Consider the following 22,472-nt stretch of genomic DNA (forward strand, 5'->3'; position numbering starts at 1 on the left):
TTGAAGAATAAATTATAAGTCCCAAAAAGTTGATTCTGTTCATCTGGACGTAGCATTTTCAGTGGGAAAAAATACTTTATGACTGCAGGTTTCCCTAACTTTATAAACAGAACATTTGCATAATGACTGGAAATAGTGACTCAACCCATCTGCAGCCAAATGGGGCTGAATGCAAATTTCATAGTCAATTAAATCGATTCTAAAGGAACATCGAAGGGACAAATAATTAAAAAGATACATATGCTCATGAATACACCTGCATTTAAAATGAAGATCGAAAGAAAGATGCAATGGTAACCCCATCACACACACAGAAAACAAGAACAACAGACACATTTTAACCAATAGTATTTAATGTTTTATGCAACTTTCTGCTAAGGCCCAATCTCCCCCAACAGTACTATAAAGTAAACCAGTCCCTTGCATTTTATTGTCCAAAAATAAATTCAAACATACCTAAATAAATATGTGTGTTTATGGTGGGGGAGTGGGGAAGGGGGCAAACAAAACATTAACAGTTCTAATTAAAGGCAACTTGAAAAACAACAGTTTTCCCCATTAAACTGGTTTAAATTGAGAAGTAAAAAAAAAAAAAAATGTTAAAAGGGATCTCCTCTCAACAGCTTCCACCCCATATCAAGTAGCACAACTCTAAAACCATTCATTATAAAAACAGAGGTGAAACACTGCCACCATCTGGAAGTTATACGCTTTGGTCACAGGAGTTTGACGAGGATATGCGAGGGAGGGGGTACATGAGACTGTCAACTCTGTCCCTCCTCGTCACAGACTATTCAGGTCTGGAATTTATTCGAGGCAAGGGTTCCCAGAACAGCAGGTTGAATGACATAGTGCCACAGATATTTAGGGTTCAATACAATAACAGCCCCCCGACTGGTTCCCTCAGTTAAGTTCAGGGAAATGAAAACAAAAATATTTGAGCTAGCGGAATTCAGACTACCTTGGACCAGAATGGCTCATGCATGGATGTATCTGTGAGTGTGTATAGGTATGAGGTCTTCCACAGTCCTTTCCATCTGGCCAAGCTGAAGCAGTTCTATACTTCATTTTATTTTCTCTTTTTTTTCCCTAAAGCAGAAAAGAAAGCTCCGGAACATTGAACCCCATTTTTCACCAACACGCTGCAAAAACTCGCCCCTTGCTATGTGAGTCATCCAGGGCTTTGACCCCTAGAACGATGTCATGTCACCCTTTTGAGAAAGCAGGACAGGTGGGCTGGGGTAGATGGATATGAGAAGGATGAAGGGTGACATGTTGTCTCCCCAAACCATCCATGACTTCTCACCCACCCCTTGCTGCCATCTGACCAGTTTCCCCTTGGGCATTTCATGGCAAGGTGGGATGCTGTTAGGAGGGGGGTGACACAGTATAGCGTCGCTCCCGCCCCACCCCACCCTTTTAAATGAATTCAGTTCACTAGTCAGTTAAGGGGCGTGGGCTCAGTTTGAGGCGCTGCTGTTGGAGGAGCTGGATGTGGAAGCCATTGCCATGCCTGAGGTGCCCGACGAGGCCACTGACTTGCGGATGTGGGGCATAAGGAAGGGGTCACTGGCCAGCTGGTGCACATCAATGCGGTCCTCCTTACGGTAGACTAGACAGCGCCTTATAAAGGCCTGGAAAGTGAACAAAAAACAGGGTGTAAGGACAGTACGTGCACTTGACTGCAGAGATTTTAAGGAGAGAAGAAAAAAAAAAAAAAAAAAAAAAGCATTACAGTTGAAGTATTTGAAAATGCAAAGCCAAAAATCATGAGTGCAATACCTTAGCTTCAGGTGTGACTACAGGTTTAGGGGGAAACTGAACTTCTGTCGCCTTCAGGATGGTGTTTTCCTGTAAAATGTCCTGCTGGGACTGATTGTGGCCAAAAGGCTGCAAAAGCAAAAAGCAGTTAAAACAAAACAAAACAAAAGGCTTTTTTTGACACAGGAGAGTGAAAACAATTTGGGAGGCATTTGCAATATATTTCTAAGGGGTTAATTTGAGGAATAAGGATGAGAAACTACCAAATGTGCAGTTTACCTTTTAAAAAGAATGGCCTACAGATATATTTGAAAGTTACAAGTGTAAATGTTTGTGCTGATATTTTTTGTGTTGTTGTTGGACAGTATGTTAGCTTTAATGAAATAAAACTTTAGGCATGCACAAACACTGCTTCTGCCTGAGCCAGGTCAGTCTCTACGTGCCATTTAGAATGTGTTAAATGTGATAAGAATCAGCTAAACTTTATTAATCCCAGAGGGAAATTGAGTTGTCATAGCAGCACACATACAACAGACAACAAAGCAAATAAAATGAAGTGTAGAACTAGAGATACAAATAGATAAACAAAGAGGCATAAATATAAACATAGAAGGGAATAACACCAATATTTCTGGGATATTAAATGGATGATGCAAACAAAACAAAAAAAACCAAACCAACAATACCAAGTTGATCTACAAAAACTGAATATAAATAATGCACATGCGCTGTTATACAGTGCAGTTACACTAAGTTTCTTTTCTCTAAAAATAAATGTGGAAAAAAAAAATCTAAAATTATCCCAACTGCAGCTCAGCTGTCTTATTAAAATGTTTATTCAGCGCGAGTTTCCTACCTTGCGGCCATACAAACACTGGTAGAAAATGACTCCCACAGACCACACGTCAACTTTATTGGAGATTTTGGGTGGTTCCTTGCCAACAACGAAGCACTCTGGGGGAAGGTACCTAAAAAAGAAGACGGGAGCTATGTTAATATTCATGAATTTCAGCAAGCCCAATTATACTGTCTGGACTTTCAAGGTGCATTCAATAGCATAGCAATTATTTAAATAAACATTGCACTCTAAATAAAAACCAGGCAATCAGAGTTAAATTGCAAGATGACCTTTACATATGCACTTATACACAAACCAGAACTGCAGAAACAGCCATTAACAAAAACCACAAAAACATTACAACTACTACCAGTAGAGGACTGCTTTAAATGCTTTTTAGCCACAACCTCACTTCAGTTTTTTGTTTTACATGCATTATCCTGATTATGTTTTCTCTCCATTTTTCTCCATTGTTATGGTATTATTCCTCGACCGTTCAACTACAATGACACAAACACTGAATATTTCTACCCTGCCAATATTAAGAAGAAATGCAGTTATTCAACATAAGTGACTGCAAGTGCCCCTTAATTTCACTCCTTTGCAATTTCATTCCCTTCAGACAATCCAGACAGTGTGCTGGACAATCTGACAAAATTCCCGTCTCCATTGACTATAAGCCTGCTCAGCTTTCATTGTGCAGCTGTGTCATATTTTAGCAACGTCCCACCTACCAGAAACACTCTATGGTTTCTCTTTACCAATCCAGTCTTTAAGTCTGACGTCATTAGCCATGTCTGGGCCCAAACTCCGCTGCAGGTCACCAAGTCAAATGATCACTGCAGCATTACTAAGAGTTGAAAAACTGTCTAAATTCTTTCATCTGTAATAAAATGATCAGCGTTGCTGCTTTACCGGGTGTAACAGTTAAATTTAACATCCAGGCATCCATGAAAACAAAATTTATGAAATTTAACAGAGTTAGAAGTTAGCAGGAAGTTAGCTCGCTAGCTTCCATCTAAATATAATATACCATGTTCTGACTGAGAGATTTCTGAAAAAAATAACACGTACAGCTCTGCTATCACCTCCAACATAAATGAAGACAGGAAAGTAAACAGCAGTGACGTTTGTAGGGTTACTGAAGTTGGACTAGCTGGTATATAATGATGTGCTACGTGATCGCTAGCGACACAGCTATGTTAGCATAATATAAACAGTGAGGCTGGAGGGCGAACGCTAACGAACAAGGACTTTTTTCCACTCGATAAACGTTAATGTGAGGGTTCCCAATGGTTAGTGGCAAATGCACTCGGATGGCAGGATGCTGTAAATGGGCCAAATTTCAGTCAGGAGAACAACTGAGATAATCCATCCACAATACGAGGTTAGTCAATATACTGCTGCATGGGCTGAGCTGTAGTTACATCGTAAGGGTTTAAAAACGTAGCTTTAAAATGATTAGCAGTAATAAAAAGCGAGAGAAGCCGACAGTGATCACTGACTGTTTTTAGGGGCTTGTTGAAATTAAATAGAACAAGATACAGAGCAGTATTCATCACGTCATCATTTAAAGACCGGATAGCTGTTGTGTGAAAATTTCTCTCCTACTTATCTGCAGAAATTCATTGGCTAATTTTTATACAAGCTTTAACAATTAACAGCAGGCTCGATAAGACTTGTTTCCCACTCATGTACATTCGTTTCTGACTTTTCTAAACACCGTTATCTTTCAGCGCAAATATTACCAGTACGTCCCTGCTCCCTGTGAAGTCAGCTCCATCCCATCCACCGAGTTGTAGCTGTCATCATCCATGATCTTTGACAGGCCAAAGTCTGTGATCTTGATCTCCCCGCAAGCAGTGCCGTTCACTAACAGAATGTTACCTGAAAAGAGAGGGGAAAAGATTCACAGGCACGAAAGAAAATATCCAATATAAAATAAGATGGTAGCTAGCACAGTGGATCTATGTTTAGCACTTCTATTCCACAAAAAGTTCAAACCCAGGCAGGGTCTTTCTCTGGAGTTTTCATGTTTCTCCTTGTGCTTGCACAGGCTCTCTCTAGAACCTCCAGTTTCTTCCAACATCAAAAAACATGCCAGGTTAATGACACCTAAGTCAACCCACAACACTCTTGTAAAACACATTGCTAATCTTAGATGGGTTTTTTTTTCTGATTAAGGTATTAAAAAAAAAAAGAAAAAGAAAGTTACTTGGTTATGAATGAATGAGGGTTTGCTCCTTGTTAATAACCAGTGCGGTGCACTCTATTAGGCAGTTTAAAAACTGCTGCAGCAGGAAGGCAAGTAGTTAATTTTACTGATGGTATTACTATTTATTGAACATAAAGAAGAAATGTGCCAAGCTCTAACAATGCAAAAGCAAAAATGAAGACTTACCGGGTTTAAGGTCGTAGTGGATAATGGGCGGTCTGATCTCATTGAGGTACTTGAGGGCATTAACGATCTGCATGATGATGGAGCGGCCCTCTTTCTCTGACATTAACTTGTGCTGCTTCAGGTAGAAGTCCAAGTCATTACCCTCACAGTATTCCAGGACTGTGCAGAACCTGTTTCAAAACAAAGAAGAAGTGTTTAAGCACCTTGGCAGAATGTGGTGCAAGTTTCAAGTATTTGTTTTAAAAGCAATGACTTACGAGTCAGTGTCAAGTGAAAAGTAGTCATAAAGTTTAACTATTCGTGGGTGGTCCAGCTCTTTATGGATTCTATATTCTCTGCAAGCATGTCTGAAAATAAAGGATTTATGCAATGAAGTTAAAATGAAGTGACTTTACAATGGCACAGAAGATCAGTCAAAGCTGTGTTAAATATACCAAAGTATTGCCTCAAAATGGCAAAGCACTCACTTGTGATAATTTTCCTTCTTCTCATCCCTCCAGTTCTTGTTTAACTGGTGAATTTTGACCGCAACGTACCTTTGCTCTGTTAGGTCAAAGGCCTGGAAAAAAGTGAATCAGTAAGCATCTGTAGCAGCCATTGCTTCATTAGGTAAAGCAGAACTTCAGATTTAAGTCCTGTTTATTAATATTTCGTTTTCGTTTCAAGTAATCGTTTACTTGAAAATGCTGTAAAGGCAGCAAAACACGGACAAAAAATATATATATATGAAAATGCAAGAAAAGAAAGAAAGACTGATCAGTCTCTTTCCTCATTACTCACTCACCTTGTAAACTTCACTGAAACCTCCCCGTCCAAGTAAATGGAGTAGCAGGTATCGGTCATTTAGCGTAGGGTGATCTTTGAATCTGCACAGAACGGAGTTTATAAAAAATAAAAAATAAAAAAAAAGTATTAGGAGCAGAAGGACACCCCAGATTATTTTGGTGGAGGAGAAAGATGAAGAAAATAAAAGAACTATCCAACACTGAGGGCATTTTACCCCAACTAAACAATTTGGTAACAAAGCAACATTACTGACCTGGAGCCAGAAACTTGTTATCCGTTTTAACATAGAACTTGGAGTGAAGCCAGTTACACTGACAAATAGGCTTTCAAACGATTAGACACCAATATAAGTAAAAAAACAAAATTCAGGAAGTGAAGTCTGAAATGGGTACAACCCTAATCAATTATTTGAACACAGCATTTTAAACCATCTAACTATCATTACTTATTTTAAGTTATAACAGTCCATCTTACCGTGCTGTCAATCCCAATGTATAATCAGATTAGATTTACAATTTTGGTCATCATAAAACATTTTATTTTTAGACAGCTTGGTTCTCCAAAACAAGGATTCCTTACTTCACTCACTCTGTGTCTGTATGCACAATAAACAAATTTTGCTCTATTCATTTTTAGTAAGAGAACAAAGGGAAAAAACTGCATATATTATCACAGGTGAAGTTCAGGAATTAATCAAATGGATTTGGAATGTATGAACACATTAAAATTAAAGACACCTTATCTAAGAATGACTAAGGTGTCACTTTAACAGCAATGCTGTGTACATTGTACCCCTGCAAAATCACAGTTCAGAGTTCATGGCCTCAGTCATTCGTGAATTTTTCCTTAGAACCTAACTAATAAGCATTCGTAGACATTCTGCAATTTTGCAGAAATGGCAAATATCCTCCACAAATTTTTATGGCCCTTTGAACGACAATAAAAAATAGGCACTTATAGGCCTTTTATTTTTATTAAATTCACAGGTACTCTAGGAACATACCCCCAGAAAATTTCAGAGCTTGACTGTACTCCATGTCTGAAATGGGACTAAGAAATCTTACTGGGAATTATCTTCATTATGGATCCTTTTCAGCTCGCGTATGTGAAGATTTCGCACTCGCTCCAATCTCTCTAGCTCTGCTTGGATCTCAGCCTCTTCCTGCAAAACAAAATATAAATGTCAGAAGCTGTGCAACAAAACAAAACAACTAACGAAAAAGTTCATAATGAGCAACTGGCATCAAAAACATGGAGGATTACCTTCTTCAGATGGCCTAATCTTAGTTTAAAGATTTCCTCCTGCTCATGGTACTCTGCCTGTGATAACCTGCAAGACCAAAAAAAAAAGAAGAAAAAATAAAAAAGGCAGCTCCAAATAAATATACAGAGGGATGATATCTGGTATAAAAGAGAAAAGAAATTAACAAAAGCATCATACGCTTCACTTTCTGCTCCATTGGCCTTGCTTTTGCGTTTGTTTTGCTCAAGGCTTGGTGGTGGAGTCTGAGCCATGGAGGGTGGCTTGCGTTTGGCTAGCAGCTTCCTCTGCCTTTCAATCTCCTCTCGCTGGGAGTTGATTCTTTCCTGTTGTCTGGAAATAGACAATACATTAGCAGGAAAAATGGACCGTGCACCTCCCATTGTTTTGTCTTTCATGTGCTGTGTATCATTTGAGTTTTCTTTCTTTCTGTCCATTTTCTTTTTCTATTCCTCTGCTTTCTTCTCCCATCGTTCACCAACCTGTCCTTCATCCCCTAGCCGCTCCAGCATAATCCCCACACAGAGAATAATATGAATAATAAAATAAACTAAAATAAATATATAATACAAAAAGATTAACAATGGGAGCCTACAGAGAGTATAAGGTGCTCCTGTTAGGAAAGCAAATGTGTTTGACACAACAAAGCATTCAAACTATGATTCTGCTTGCTACAAATGCTGGAAAAACAAAGAAAATAATTTTTACAGTTGGATTTTGACATTTAAACTAGCACAAATACTTAATGCATTAAACATGAAGAGCCTCACTTGATAAGATTTTGGAAAGCATATCCATCTGTCCACTGCTCAGTAAAAGATGCACCGTGTCTCACTGTGGTGAAATGACCCAGTCGAAGCCTATCCTGCATACTTTTATCCCGACATGCCATCTTCTCTTGTTTAGACTGAAATAAGGGGAGGGAAGAAAGGCAGGCATTAAAGCTGGAATATTTATTGTGAAGTGCCGTATTTCAGGATTTGTTCAAGTAGCTCATTAATTTAATGACTTATTCACTTTGGAAACTAATAGTTTAAAATTACATCAATGCATAAACATACCTTTTCAATCAGAAGCTTCTTGGACATGGTCACACACTTATTTAAACGTTCCTTGTATCGCTCTAGCATTCTCTGTTGTTCATCAATTTGCCTCCTCAGATCACAGTTGGCCTGGAAGAGAACATATAATAAAGCACAAAAACGTTCATATATGAAGAATGAACAAAAAGAATACTTGTTTATAAAAGCAGAAATGTCAACTCTAACATGCCTTGAGTGAAAAAAAACCAAGACAGAAAACATGATATTCTCAAAACTAATGAAAATTGCAAGCAGAGTAGCAGGGGTGAAGTGTAATGAGATTAGTACCCGCAACAAATCGTCTATGCGGCCCTCCTTCTTCTCCAGGTCAGAGTTCTTGTTGTTCTCCATTGCTGTTAGTTTCTCTATAGTAAGGTCAGACTAAAGGGTACATTGAGCACAAAAGTGTCGGTTAATGCTGGCTCAGTCTACATCACAGTGAAATGCAGTGCAACAAGTAGTTTCATCTAACAATATCTTCCATCTTATAATGACTGCTTGTGACTTGTTGGTACATATGCTGACTATTTACCAACTTACAACTCAAATAAGAGTTAAACCAGACAAACAACCAGCTGGAAGAGCGTGTCCAGTACCTGTGTGGCTTTGTGGAGCACGTGAAGAGAAGGAGGCTTCAGTGAACAAGAGGAGTGTTCTGTGTTGGAGCTGACGGATGACGGGCTTCCTTGCTGCACCTGGAAGATAGAAACACTCATCAGTCGCCTTCATCACAATAGTTGTGATAAAACATGATAGCAATCTGGAACAAGAACATTTATGGAAACCGCAATCTGAGAGTAAACGAGAAGCATATGAGATAAAATAGGCAAGTCTAAAGTTTTGGATGACAAAAAGAAGCTCAGGTGTATTAAACAATTCATTTTACTTGGAGAGATGCACGGCCTCTGGTTTACAAAAGTAGCAAATGTGCAACAGGTTTATCTAAACTCTTTTTGATTATAACATTAATAGCTGTCTTTATGTTTGACAAACGGTACTAAATAAGCCATTTCTCATTCAATACTTTTTTTTCCTTGGTTTTAACTGCTAACTGAATTGTACTGCACTAAACACAGTTTCTGTACAGGGGCATTTATAGACCACATTTGATTCTTCACATCTTCTTAATAAGACAAGTGAAAGAGACAATGGAAAGAGCTGAGATTTGAAAAATAAATAAATAAATAAATAAATAAGAGTAAAGAAAAGCACAAGAAAGACCATAGAGCAAACATGCTCACCATGACAGGGGGGTTGGACAGAGAGTGCTGTGGGGAAGAGCGGACCACTGGTGGAATTCCCCTGGCAGGGCTGGTACCAGGACCGCTACCTCCCGCAAACTGATAGACAGGTAAAGGAAGAACGAATGGAAGAAGAAAAAGAAAAAAGCAGTTCAATGGAAAAGACCAAGGTGGCTATAAGAAGGTGTTAGAAGATATGTGAAATATTATATCCCCCACACTGAAGCATTCCAGGGGATGTGAGCTTAGCTGTTCCCAGCACAAAAAAAGGGAGAACATTTTCTGCCACTCACCTCAAAATAATCACTAATTTTATGTCCTCTTGCTCCTGCTTTGGCTGGAACAGAGAATCGAGGAGTTCAGAAAAAGCTGAGGAAATGTGGGATACATGATAAAAAGAACTCAGAGACAATCCTACCTTGGCTGTCAAAGTGGTCTGCTTTGCGTTTCCTCACTCTCTGGTCATTTGCCTTTTTCTCAGGAGTCTGTGAGGAAAGTCGCATGCATCAGCCAAATGCATTACAATGTAACACCCAGAGATGGGGTTGGCATTAAAAAAACAAAAACATAAACAACAACAAAAAATAATGCTGTAAGGGTTGAGACTAACCTCTAGCTCTTTGTCACTGAGAGAGCCCACACTGCATAGACTCTGATTGGATGACTCATTTTGATTCTGACCTGAGCCCTATTAAAAATCAGGTAAAAATACATGAGAGAATTTACAGAGAGCAAATAACCACACATATGCTTAAAAGGTGCAAGAGACATGTAGAAATAAAATTTCATCCTCAAAATGCATGCCCGTGTGTGAGAGAAAGAGAGAGAGCAAGAGCGAGAGAGAACGAGTTTGAAAAGAGAGTAAAATGGGTGACAAACTGAGGGAAAGGATGCGGAGGCTTGGCTAAATACCATCACCATTAACTTCCCACAGAATGTAGACTTGCATCGGTTCTAATGCTGGTTCCCTAGGTGATGCCTGTCAATCAAGTGATTCACATCAAAATTCAGGAGGCACTGTCCAATCAGGGAGAGATACTTAGTCATTCAGAGCACACTAGAGCTCTCTCACTGAACCCTCCTAAAATGGCTGAACATTAGGCATGCTGCTGGGGATGTATTCCTCTGTCTCTCCGTCACCTTTAGATAATGTCATCTATTTTTCTCCTGTTCACTATAGTCTTAACTAGTGCCCCTCTCCAGAGAAAGACATTGAAAAGATGCCTCACATCATTTACGAATGATGGTTTCTTTTTAACCCCCTCCAAATTCATATCTTGGTTGTTTTACAAAAAAAGGGGGCACTTTTCAACAGATTCTAACCCCCCTATGCTCCATTATCAAAAGGTGCTCTACATCTTTGTCTGCAAAGGACAACAATTTTCATGCCAAGTCAGTGATAACAAATACAGTAGCAGTGCCACGAGGCTTTCCAAGGTCAAAGAAAAAACTCAAAACTTCTATGTAAGATTGAAGGCTTTTAGACCACCAACCCATATTTCTTCAGAGCGATTTGTAGAATTACTTGTCCCTCACTTTCTAAACCCCCACGCACACACACATTGCTTGTCTTGTCATACAGGGTGGTTGTGGCATGATGCCTTAGCAAGAGCCGCCATCTTCTCTGCGGCAGCAGCCATGCCATGCTCTGGGCTCTGCTCTGCCTATGGCTGGCACAGGGCCCACTCCTGGCACTGACTCTCACTCCCTAACTGTTCCAAGATCACCTTCCACAAAGACAGCTCCATCTATGTAGCAAGAAAGGGGTGTGAGGCTAAATGCTGCCTTCACTTACACCTGGTCAAGAACCATTTCTGCATTCCTCTTCTGCTTTCACTCCTCCTCCCTCTACCACCCCTGTCCCGTCTGTGGCCTTTTTGGCAGGCATCACCACTTGCATATACAGCCGCTACATCATGAGCCAGGGAGAGATGCCATATCACACCAGCCAAAAAACACAGACACAGCTCAACCTTCTCCAGAGACAGACAAAGAAAAGGAGTGGGGCCAAGCTTGTCCAGGCCAAACAGCAGAATGATACTGAGGCTGAGTTAGACAAAGAAAGGGAAGAGATTCACAAAAATGTTTAATTAAGAAAATCTGTAATTCTAATAAGCTCTCTGACTAGACTTCCGATGCTTCACCTTTGTGACATCTGCTGTAACACAAACCTTTGCCACACCGACCCCTGTGAAGCGAGCCTCCAGCAGCTCCTGCCGTCGGGGGTCCAAGCTATGCAGTTCTTCCATCATGGCTGCAGAGACAAGAGCACAGATTAAGGAAGGTGTTGAAGAGTGTGGAATATTCAAGTGGGAGTGAGGGTTCACTGTTTCAAAAGCCATCTTTTGTGATGACTCATGGCTGTTTTTAACTATATGGATGTGGAAAATTCCTGTTCTGAGTCATCAATAAGCTTGACAACAATGTTATACATCATGTGTTCAGCAAGTACCGGCCATAAAACTTTGTTACTCAATAATATATTGCAAAATCTAGCCCAACATATAGCTAATAACAGACACTTAATAGGCATTAAAGACGTGGGCCAGATGTGTGTAGTGATTGCTTGGAAATTATAGCATCATGTGATAACGCCCTGGCATTATAGGCCTAAGTTACATGGCGATGGAGTTATGAAAGGTCACTAATGGAGGGGCTGCCAAGTACACTCACAGCAATGGCCACAATAGACAATAAGGGTCCAGCTTGCTAGCTTGTGTAAAGGTTAACGTTACACGCCCAATACTGTGTTCCAAGTCAGTTATCTATGAATTGCATGGATTGAAATAAAAAGTGCAACCTGTGGTGTCCATGTCAATCCATGTCAAACAGCCCTTAATTCTACTCATTACAGGTTTGGCTGGCTCAACGTTATAATGACAACATATTGATCTAAAAGATCCCCTGTGAATAACCCGCGAAGTAATCAGCCAAGACTGAAAAATGAGCTAAATGAGCTACAAGTCTACCGATGTTGGACATCACTTAGCGTAGCATTGCAATACAGCAGCTAACAGTTAACGTTAGCTAGTAACATAAAGATTGGATTTTGACAAACAATTAATGCTCCCAGAACAGACAAACGTTGATTATTCCTGCTCGATCAAATGGCTGCTTAAGCAAATAAATAGTAAATTGAACCCCGAAACAGTAAGGGGTTTTGCGAACATATTACATGGCTAGCGTTAGGTATCCAACGGGCTAACTCAAAAAAGAAGCATCTTCTCTGTTCTGTTTTGCCAGGTGCTCGTGCCACGAAGTCTCCATTTAGCGAGAGGCATGCCCAGATATGTCATTTTGTTCGATAACCAACCGAAATACTTACTGTAATTTAATATTTTCACGGTCCTCTGAAGGGCCTGTTAACCCCGAAACTGTCTCTGTTGTTTCCCCCTGTTCTCGGCAGACCCTCCCAGGCTAGGCCGCATCCACAGCCGCGTCCCTCGCGTGCTTATTGCAACGATCAAGACACGGGAGCGCGCTGCGTAGCTCAGGGTTGACGACGGAGGATTCCCTCGGAGGCCTCGACAACTCCGGGTATCCCAAACCCGCCTTTCTATACCAGTTAGGCGGGGATCCCCATCACATCCCTCTCTCCGAGGACCATACCGTGCATCGGTCGGGTTATCTCGTTCCACACAATGGCGACCCTCGAGGTCCTGCGTTTTTCACCAGGTATAAATGATGTCTTTAAGCTAGCGTTAGTTACCCCCTATCTTTATCTCCCCCGGTGATGTGATGAATTTAGGGTCCTGGGTGTCAGCTCGACCAAAACAAAGTTCGTCTCCAGTCACCTTCCTCGCTTCAGGGAAGAAACCAATCTATTTCGGAAGTTGTGCTGTTGCAGGCGTTTCAGCTGAATCCGGATCGATTCGGTTCGGTTCTCATGTTTTTTGCAATGTAAACAATAATCAGTAAAATCTCATATTTTCTCGTGAGATTGGTCAAGTATTTTCACCTTCATCCAGTCCACGCCTGCTCCAAATCTCTTGTCTGGACCAATGGCAAATGCCTCTGTACACAATACAATTTACCAGCGCCCACCCACAGTTACTAAAAGGATCACTTATCAGAAAGTTCCCATCATGTTCACACCCACATGCTTTACGGACTTAATATAACCAATTGCTAACTGATTTGTTGTCTTTTTTCCTAACCAGCCAGTCAACCACTAAACGTGAGATGGAAAGCAAAGTAGCATCGGAAAAAAGCACAACCTTGAAATTTTCAAGGTATTTTAAATACTAAATTAAAAATAAACTTCATTTTTTAAAATTTATTTTTATTTTGCATGTACAAAAGGGAAAATCTTAAAAATCATTCAGTTTATTTCAAAACATCAGGAACAATATGTCAGAAGAGAAACATACAGGTAACCAGCACTTTCTTAAATAATTGAACTGAACAATCACTGAAAAAAATGTTTTTGTCTTTCTCAAGTCAAAGTTTTGATTTAGTACTTCGAAATTTTTGACTTATTAAAGGTGATATTTTTAAGAGATCTAGTTAGTAAATTGAAATTTTCAGCAACCCAACTTAAAACTTCGAGATAACTTGAAATTTAGACTTAGCTCTGCCTGGTAATTTTTTTTTCTTTCCAGTGGCTGAAACAGGCTTCCATAAGAAAGTGACAAGACATGACTATTGCAGCTAGGACTGCTGCACCATCAGGAAACTTACGCATAAAAAAAGTGTCCATCTGCAGTTTAGCAGCTGGGATAGTGTAAAACCTTTACAGTATGTAAATATTCTGTTGCATTCCCTTCATCACAAAGCTTTTCATGTCCACTCCATACACCCACTGGAAAAAGCAAGCACCACCTTCTCTTCACTTCCTAAATTCTGGCTGTAGTTGACAGTCAAGTCAGGTGGGTTCTCCCCACTTTCACACCCAGGTGGCTAAACTGGAGCCTGGCGGTACTTGCACTGAATCCACACCCTGTACATGGTGAGTTGCTTCCCTCTGTTCACCTGTAGCCTTCTGTCCACAAGGTTCTGCACTTTCTCCAGCTTAGCCTGAGTGAACAGCTCATGGAGCTCATCTAAAATGAGCACAGAAATATTTTTTGGATACACCATCAGAAAGCAACTCTACAAAAATAAACCCCAATAAATCTTTATTAAGACCTTTTTTGTACCTTGAGTAAAAAAATATACTTGCGTTCCATCGCCTCGGACATAAAAGTTTTCGGCGAGACACCTTCCTAAAAAAAAAACCAAACCACAAGCACATTATTTTCCAGCAACTTGTAGAAAATAACATATCATTGTCATGTAAATAATAAGCCAGAACATGGTAATATTACATAATAATATTACATCCATTAATATATCGCCCTTTCAAACCTCAAATTCGAACTTCTTGCACAGCTGGATTTACTGTTACTTTTTGCATTTTAAGCAGTTCTTAATGCATTTTAAACATATTTAAGACCATCTCTCACTCATTTTCGTAACCGCTTTTCTAATTCACTATCATGGGTTTTACAGATTTGGAATTACCTAATAAAAAAAAAAAAAAAAAAAAAAAAGCATGTTACAGCAGGTAAAAAAAAATTTTAAAGACCAAACTGTGGAAAATTTTGAACCCAGTGTCTTGCAGAACTAACCTTTCTTGAAGCGGAGCTGTGCCATATCGTAGCGTCCATAGTCCCTGAGCAGCATCACTCCACCGGGCTTCAGGAGGCGTGCTAGTCTACTGATGGATGCTTGCATCCTGAAGTTAGGGTGAAAGTATAAGAAGCAGTGACAATTTAATTACTTCCACCGAGTGAAACCAAAGGAAAGACAAAAGGGAAGAGGGAAAAAAAAAAGAAGTTCATACTTCTTGGGATGCAGAGCTGATAGAACAAAGATTAGCACTATAACATCAAGGGTTCCATCAGGGATGGGGTAATTGGCTTCTACATCGCTCAAGTCGTGAACAAAGGCATAACAACGCCCTGGGTCGTACTCTGGATTACTCTGATGACAAGAGGACAGTTTTAATTTATTAGCTAGATTACAACCTGAGAAATGATCATCCTTTCATGATCCCATCATCATTATCTCACCTTGACTAATTCCACAGCAGTGCTGGAGAAGTCACAGCAGTAAACAAAGAGTCCTGGATCACTGCAAAGGGCAAATTATTGTTTTATGGTGCACATTATACTACAAGAGAATAAATAAGATGTGTGCTTTTTAAACATAGATTGAAATGTTTTGCCAGCACTTACTTGTTGGTCTTTAGTATTGGAAAAACTGTATTTCCCACACCACATCCAACCTGTACAGAGTTTTATATAAATAAAACAGTAAAACTGTTTCATGACAACAAATCCTCTTAAAACCTTTAACTGAAAATTTAGCTAAGTTTAGCTAACTTGCTTTCGTTATGCTGTCTCACCTCCAGTATGCGATAGGTGGCAGACGAGCCAGGAAAGTCACCATCAGTGTGAGACAAAGCTGCATGTTCCCCGCTTTGCTCTCCATCCTGACTGTTCTGCTGACTTTCTACTGCACCAGGGTGCGATTCATGGTTCAGGCTGCACTGTGGGGCCAACTCTGGGAACTCTGTGAAGAGCCAGTGACGGTCTTTGAAGAAACGATTCTCGTGGATTGTGTAAAAGCCGTTCCAGTACTCATTGGCCCGGCTGTCGTATTCCTCTGCAAAGGTAAAGCAAAGCAAAGTAAAGCAAGTGTTTAAGTAATGGAGCATTATGTTGCCTTGCTTACAAATCACCACAAAACACTTTAAAGTACTTAATAAGACTATATATACAGTGTATCCACTAAGTATTCATAACATTTCATCTGTTTCACATTTTGTTATGTTACAGCCTTTAATTTTTGCCTCAAAATTCTACACATAATACTTCATAATGACAAGGTGAATAAAAGTTTGCCTGAAATTCTTGTAAGTCTATTTAAAAGCAAAATAAAAAAACAAAAACAAACTATAATATCTCATAACCTGTAAAGTTAAGCTGAAGGTGAAAAAAGTGGTTACAAATTAATGTCAGCAACAATCTTTTTGTGCTAACAGCAGCAACAGAGATCTGGTCGCTTTCACAAGAAACAAAAAATGAAAGGAAAGTGGATGCAACATTGGGGATGGCTGTCCTCCTGATTAATAAGCTATACATCTCTTACTGGTCTTTACTGTCAGTCACACTGTGCGGTTTATGTGTATAACTGCAATGATGCAACCTTGTTTCTCTGGAGGTAGCGGCTGACTGTTTTCTAAGACTTTCTTCTTAGCGGTTGCTTCTTGTTCATCGGTCCACTCCACATTGTCCCTGATGGTGAGAAACCCCAATTATCCCAAAGCAACGTGGCACACAAAAACACTCTCAGTCCTGAAATACTTAAAGATATGACACTTTCACTCAGATTGGTGATGGGTTGTAAGCAGGTGTAATAAAATCTGCAAAGTACTTTGACATGTAGCCTGAACATTTTTACACAAATCTTTGCTACATGTTAAAGATGTTTTAAATAACTCCGTATTTAGATATGAAAGGCTGACCAATCAGGTGCAGAGAAATACTTGGCAATAATTTTATGAATGTTATTCAGCAACCAGTTCAACCCATGTCCCGTGATTACATTGTAGGAGAAATCCATATTCAGTTAATGTTATTTTAAGTGTTAACATAATGTTATGTTAACATTAAATTAATGTCAATGTTAAAAAAATAACGGCTCGCAGAATTACACACAATCTATGGCAAGTCATAACAGTGTCCGAGTGAGCAGCCTTGACAGAGATGCACAGGAACATATGTCTGCTCCATTGGGGGGAGTTCTTTTAAAAGATACCGACCATGCGTTATGCTGGAAGACCTGTCGTGGGTCTGTAAGGAAACGTGTCCCGAACTGAGGTCTCTTCACATCACAGGTAGATGAATCCGACAGCGTCAACCCGGTTTCGCCGCTGCCTCCCTCCACCCCGTCCACAGCGTGGGGCGCCGCCATGTTGGAACTGACGTGCAGAAGAAGGGGCGGACGTTTAATTATGATGCATTCAAAGGCGAGAGGAAATATTACAACTAATGTGAAAAGCCCTAACAGCTGTATTTAACAAATAAAATAAAATAACAATAATGATACATATTTCAAGCTCGGATAGTAAAACTATCGGGAGATTTACGGTGTATTTTAAAAAAGAAAAGAGGCTAGTTTTAATTCTTTACACTATTTTTTCACGTTTCACTTTGTTATTTTTCTGGTAGCACTTACAGGTGTTCATACACTAGAGGGAAACATATGTTAGGAAGATTTTCGGGAGGTTAATTTAGAAAAACTTACTAAAACCCGTCTTTAAAAATACTCTTGTCTGATCGTGTAGAAAATTTTTACATTTTTACATCATGGACAATAGTTACCAGAGCAGAGTACAGTACAGTTGTTAAAATTAGCGTACAGATAGTGTGCAAACAGAGCAGGATACTGAAAGATGTTTAAATAGTTAAGAATATTTAGAATAATTAGAAAAGTGCAGATTGTGTATTGTACCTGTGCATTAAAAAGTAGACATGTAACTTACAATAAGTTAGTGTATATATAAGCTGAGAAAAAGTAATGTGCAGTTATAACAGTAGAAGTTGTTGCAGCACTGATGTAGACATCTATGTTTGTTGGGAGCAGTTCTGATTGTACAGCCTGACAGCTGCAGGGAGGAAGGACCTGCGGAAACGCTCCTTCATGCATCGAGGATGCAGCAGTCTGCCACTGAAGGAGCTCTGCAGTTCAGCAACATTTACATGCATGGGGTGGGAGACTCTGTCCATCAGAGATGTTATTTTGGCCAGAGTCCTTCTGTCTCCCACCACCTGCACTGAGTCCAGGGTGCATCCCAGAACAGAGCTGGCCTTCCTAATGAGTTTATCCAGCCTCTTCCTCTCAGCTGTCAATAAACTGTTGCTCCAACATACCACACTGTAAAAAATAACGGATGCCACCACAGAGTCATAGAAGGTCTTTAGAAGCGCTCCCTGGACTCCAAATGACCTCAGTCGCCTCAGCAGGTAGAGTCTGCTCTGACCCTTCCTGTACAGAGCATCAGTGTTGTGGCTCCAGTCCAGTTTATTATTCAGGTGAACACCCAGGTACCTATACGAGTCCACTATCTCAATGTCCACTCCCTGGATGTTCACCGGTGTCAATGTGGTGGGTCTGCATCTCCGGAAGTCCACCACCAACTCCTTGGTTCTCCCAGTGTTGATCAGCAGGTGGTTCTACTGGCACCAGTCCACAAAGTCCAGAGTCCACTGTCTGTACTCTGAGTCGTCCTCACCTGTGATGAGGCCGACTATGGCAGAGTTGTCAGAGAACTTCTGTAGGTGGCAGCGTGGGGAGTTGATGGAGAAGTCTGCAGTGTAGAGGGTGAAGAGGAACGGTGCCAGCACTGTTCCCTGTGGGGCCCCTGTACTGCAGACCAGCGTATCAGAGACACAGCCCTGTGTCCTCACATACTGTGGGCGTTCTGTGAGGTATGACACCTTTTGCCCTGAGATAATATACATTAAACAACTCTTATGTAAATCAAAATTTCCAATAAACCAGTAGTATGTCATTCTTTTATATGGCATTGTTTGGGCCCATATATGAATATTCGTTTAAAATGTTTTTTTTTCTTTTATATATATAATGTTCAAATGTTCAAAAGTTACACATGCCCAAAGTTGAGGTGTGAGCCAAAAGCTGAAGTTTTAAACTGCTGAGTAGTTATATACAGCAGAATACTTCTTGAAGTTCAGCTGCATCATGCCCACTCATCTGTTCAGTCTGACTTTCAACTGCTCTGAATAGAACTACTTATAGACTGTTATAATGAAAAGGATGTTACATCCGAGTCTGAAAAGTGCCGCCATTATAGAAGTGCCTTAAACCTGTTATCTAAGCAGGAGACAACACCTTTGGTTGCAAAAATGATGATAACGTAATAACATGATGTTCTTTTTGTAAATCATAATTCCAGTTAGATTCAAAAAGAGGAATAAAGCACATTATGCTTTAGGACGGGCCTTTGTGGCTCACTGAAAAGAAGGAAGGTTCCATTTGTTTGCATCTCTTTAAAAAAAGCACCAGACAGCCTTCACATAAAAGTCTTACCTTAGCATCACCCTTTATGAAGTTTGATTTTCAACTAAACTGGTTCTAAAAGACTAATATTATCAAGGCAATGGGAAAACATGGCATTTTTCACTATATGTCAAAGACATCTTCATCTTTGTTGTTGAGATTTGTACTGAAGTTACCTTGCTAGCCAGTTTAGCCTTTACCTATCTCATCTCAGAATCAGCCTACTACTTTGTGCCTTAAGTGTGAACACTTTCTTACATCCATTTAGAATAGAATAGAATTGAAAAGAACAGAATACAACAGCCCTTTATTGTAATTATATACAGTGGGGCAAAAAAGTATTTAGTCAGCCACCGATTGTGCAAGTTCCCCCACTTAAAATGATGACAGAGGTCAGTAATTTGCACCAGAGGTACACTTCAACTGTGAGAGACAGAATGTGAAAAAAAAAATCCATGAATCCACATGGTAGGATTTGCAAATAATTTATTCGTAAATCAGGGTGGAAAATAAGTATTTGGTCAATAACAAAAATACAACTCAATACTTTGTAACATAACCTTTGTTGGCAATAACAGAGGTCAAACGTTTACTATAGGTCTTTACCAGGTTTGCACACACAGTAGCTGGTATTTTGGCCCATTCCTCCATGCAGATCTTCTCGAGAGCAGTGATGTTTTGGGGCTGTCGCCGAGCAACACGGACTTTCAACTCCCGCCACAGATTTTCTATGGGGTTGAGGTCTGGAGACTGGCTAGGCCACTCCAGGACTTTCAAATGCTTCTTACGGAGCCACTCCTTTGTTGCCCGGGCGGTGTGTTTTGGATCATTGTCATGTTGGAAGACCCAGCCTCGTTTCATCTTCAAAGTTCTCACTGATGGAAGGAGGTTTTGGCTCAAAATCTCACGATACATGGCCCCATTCATTCTGTCCTTAACACGGATCAGTCGTCCTGTCCCCTTGGCAGAAAAACAGCCCCATAGCATGATGTTTCCACCCCCATGCTTCACAGTACGTATGGTGTTCTTGGGATGCAACTCAGTATTCTTCTTCCTCCAAACACGACGAGTTGAGTTTATACCAAAAAGTTCTACTTTGGTTTCATCTGACCACATGACATTCTCCCAATCCTCTGCTGTATCATCCATGTGCTCTCTGGCAAACTTCAGACGGGCCTGGACATGCACTGGCTTCAGCAGCGGAACACGTCTGGCACTGCGGGATTTGATTCCCTGCCGTTGTAGTGTGTTACTGATGGTGACCTTTGTTACTTTGGTCCCAGCTCTCTGCAGGTCATTCACCAGGTCCCCCCGTGTGGTTCTGGGATCTTTGCTCACCGTTCTCATGATCATTTTGACCCCACGGGATGAGATCTTGCATGGAGCCCCAGATCGAGGGAGATTATCAGTGGTCTTGTATGTCTTCCATTTTCTGATGATTGCTCCCACAGTTGATTTTTTTCACACCAAGCTGCTTGCCTATTGTAGATTCACTCTTCCCAGTCTGGTGCAGGTCTACAATACTTTTCCTGGTGTCCTTCGAAAGCTCTTTGGTCTTGGCCATGGCGGAGTTTGGAGTCTGACTGTTTGAGGCTGTGGACAGGTGTCTTTTATACAGATGATGAGTTCAAACAGGTGCCATTCATACAGGTAACGAGTGGGGGACAGAAAAGCGTCTTACAGAAGACGTTACAGGTCTGTGAGAGCCAGAGATTTTCCATGTTTGAGGTGACCAAATACTTATTTTCCACCCTGATTTACGAATAAATTCTTTACAAATCCTACCATGTGAATTCATGGATTTTTTTTTCACATTCTGTCTCTCACAGTTGAAGTGTACCTCTGGTGCAAATTACTGACCTCTGTCATCATCTTAAGTGGGGGAACTTGCACAATCGGTGGCTGACTAAATACTTTTTTGCCCCACTGTATGTTAAATTATGGGTGCTTCATGCCAACTGTGGAAAATATAAATAGTAAGACAGCAGGAATAAATAAATAAAAAAATAGGAGACATATATACAACCAAGAGAAATGTATACAAAACAAGAGAAAGGCACACAATAGAAAAGGATCACTGGAGAACAAAGTTCTTGGAGGTAGTGCAAAGGACTTGGTCTTAGTATAGATTATAGGCAGATTTCCAGAGCTAAAAGAAATGTCACTCATGTTGCTGCACACAATTTATCACAAATCTAACAAATAACCAACAGGGGGTGTCATATTATCAGAAACTGAGCTACGTTTTCTTCCCAGAATAAAAGGTCCATTCAAACAATTCAATACACTAATGGTGCAAGGAAACAGAATAATAAAGAAACATTTTTGATAACACACTCATATATCTGATAGTAGAAACAAGGCTAGACACTGCAGTGACCCTTATGTGTTAAACTACAATACTTACCTATCCTTCAAAAGCAAGGGACACTAATTAAACACTCTTGCTTGATCAAGTTAAAACAATGTTCATGTAGGTGGGTGCTCAATTACTACCCGTACAACTGTGACTGTGTGATCACCTCAGGTTCCAACATCATAGTCAAACACACTGACAACACAGCGATAGTAGGCTTGATCTCAAATAATGATGAGTCTGTCTACCAGTATGAGCTCAACCACCTAGTGAGCTGGTATAAAGGGAATAACCTTCAGCTGAATGTCTGTAAGACCAAGGAGCCAGTAGTGGACAACACTAGAAAACAGCAGAAAAGCTTTCACCCTCTAAGCATAAAATGTGCCCATGTAGAAAGGGTGGATAACTTCAGAAACTCGGTGTTTACATTTCTCAGGCCCTGTCATGGTCCTAGCACATTAATCATCATCATCATCAACTTTATTTATAAAGCACTTTAAAACAACCACAGCTGACACAAAGTGCTGTACATTGGAACTGTAAAATAAAATTACATGAGATATAAATAAAAAACAAATAAAAGAAGAGTGAAATCATTAATTAAATAACTACTGCATTAAAAAAAGAAACTAAGTCTCACTGAGGTTAAAAGCCAAGGAATAAAAGTGGGTTTTAAGA

At 40.1% G+C, this 22,472-nt stretch overlaps 1 protein-coding gene across 5 annotated transcripts; it reads right to left on the minus strand.

The window, feature by feature from the left end:
• Positions 1-335: 335 nt before the first annotated feature.
• Positions 336-17,338, minus strand: tlk2 (tousled-like kinase 2). Of its 5 annotated transcripts, XM_080904202.1 has the most exons (28): positions 17,178-17,338; positions 16,562-16,650; positions 15,759-16,018; positions 15,589-15,638; positions 15,424-15,484; positions 15,195-15,334; positions 14,980-15,086; positions 14,509-14,574; positions 11,542-11,624; positions 9,981-10,058; positions 9,789-9,855; positions 9,664-9,707; positions 9,371-9,469; positions 8,726-8,824; positions 8,418-8,510; positions 8,109-8,219; positions 7,818-7,954; positions 7,228-7,380; positions 7,050-7,116; positions 6,851-6,948; positions 5,785-5,866; positions 5,468-5,559; positions 5,258-5,347; positions 5,001-5,170; positions 4,348-4,486; positions 2,618-2,729; positions 1,783-1,890; positions 336-1,634 (listed from the first exon to the last, which is right to left on the minus strand). In XM_080904202.1, exons 1-28 carry the CDS (start codon positions 17,327-17,329, stop codon positions 1,461-1,463), a joined length of 3,021 nt encoding a protein of 1,006 aa, XP_080760328.1. In that variant the 5' UTR covers positions 17,330-17,338; the 3' UTR covers positions 336-1,460. The 5 variants fall into 5 exon arrangements, with proteins under 5 accessions (XP_080760328.1, XP_080760326.1, XP_080760327.1 ...); XM_080904200.1 differs by lacking the exons at positions 14,509-14,574; positions 14,980-15,086; positions 15,195-15,334; ... (3 more) ...; positions 16,562-16,650; positions 17,178-17,338 and adding an exon at positions 12,696-13,398 and having other exon boundaries at positions 11,515-11,624; XM_080904201.1 differs by lacking the exons at positions 14,509-14,574; positions 14,980-15,086; positions 15,195-15,334; ... (3 more) ...; positions 16,562-16,650; positions 17,178-17,338 and adding an exon at positions 12,696-13,397.
• Positions 17,339-22,472: the final 5,134 nt, after the last annotated feature.

The sequence above is a fragment of the Rhamphochromis sp. 'chilingali' genome (genome assembly GCF_963969265.1).
Source record: "Rhamphochromis sp. 'chilingali' genome assembly, chromosome: 15".
NCBI lineage: Eukaryota > Metazoa > Chordata > Actinopteri > Cichliformes > Cichlidae > Rhamphochromis > Rhamphochromis sp. 'chilingali'.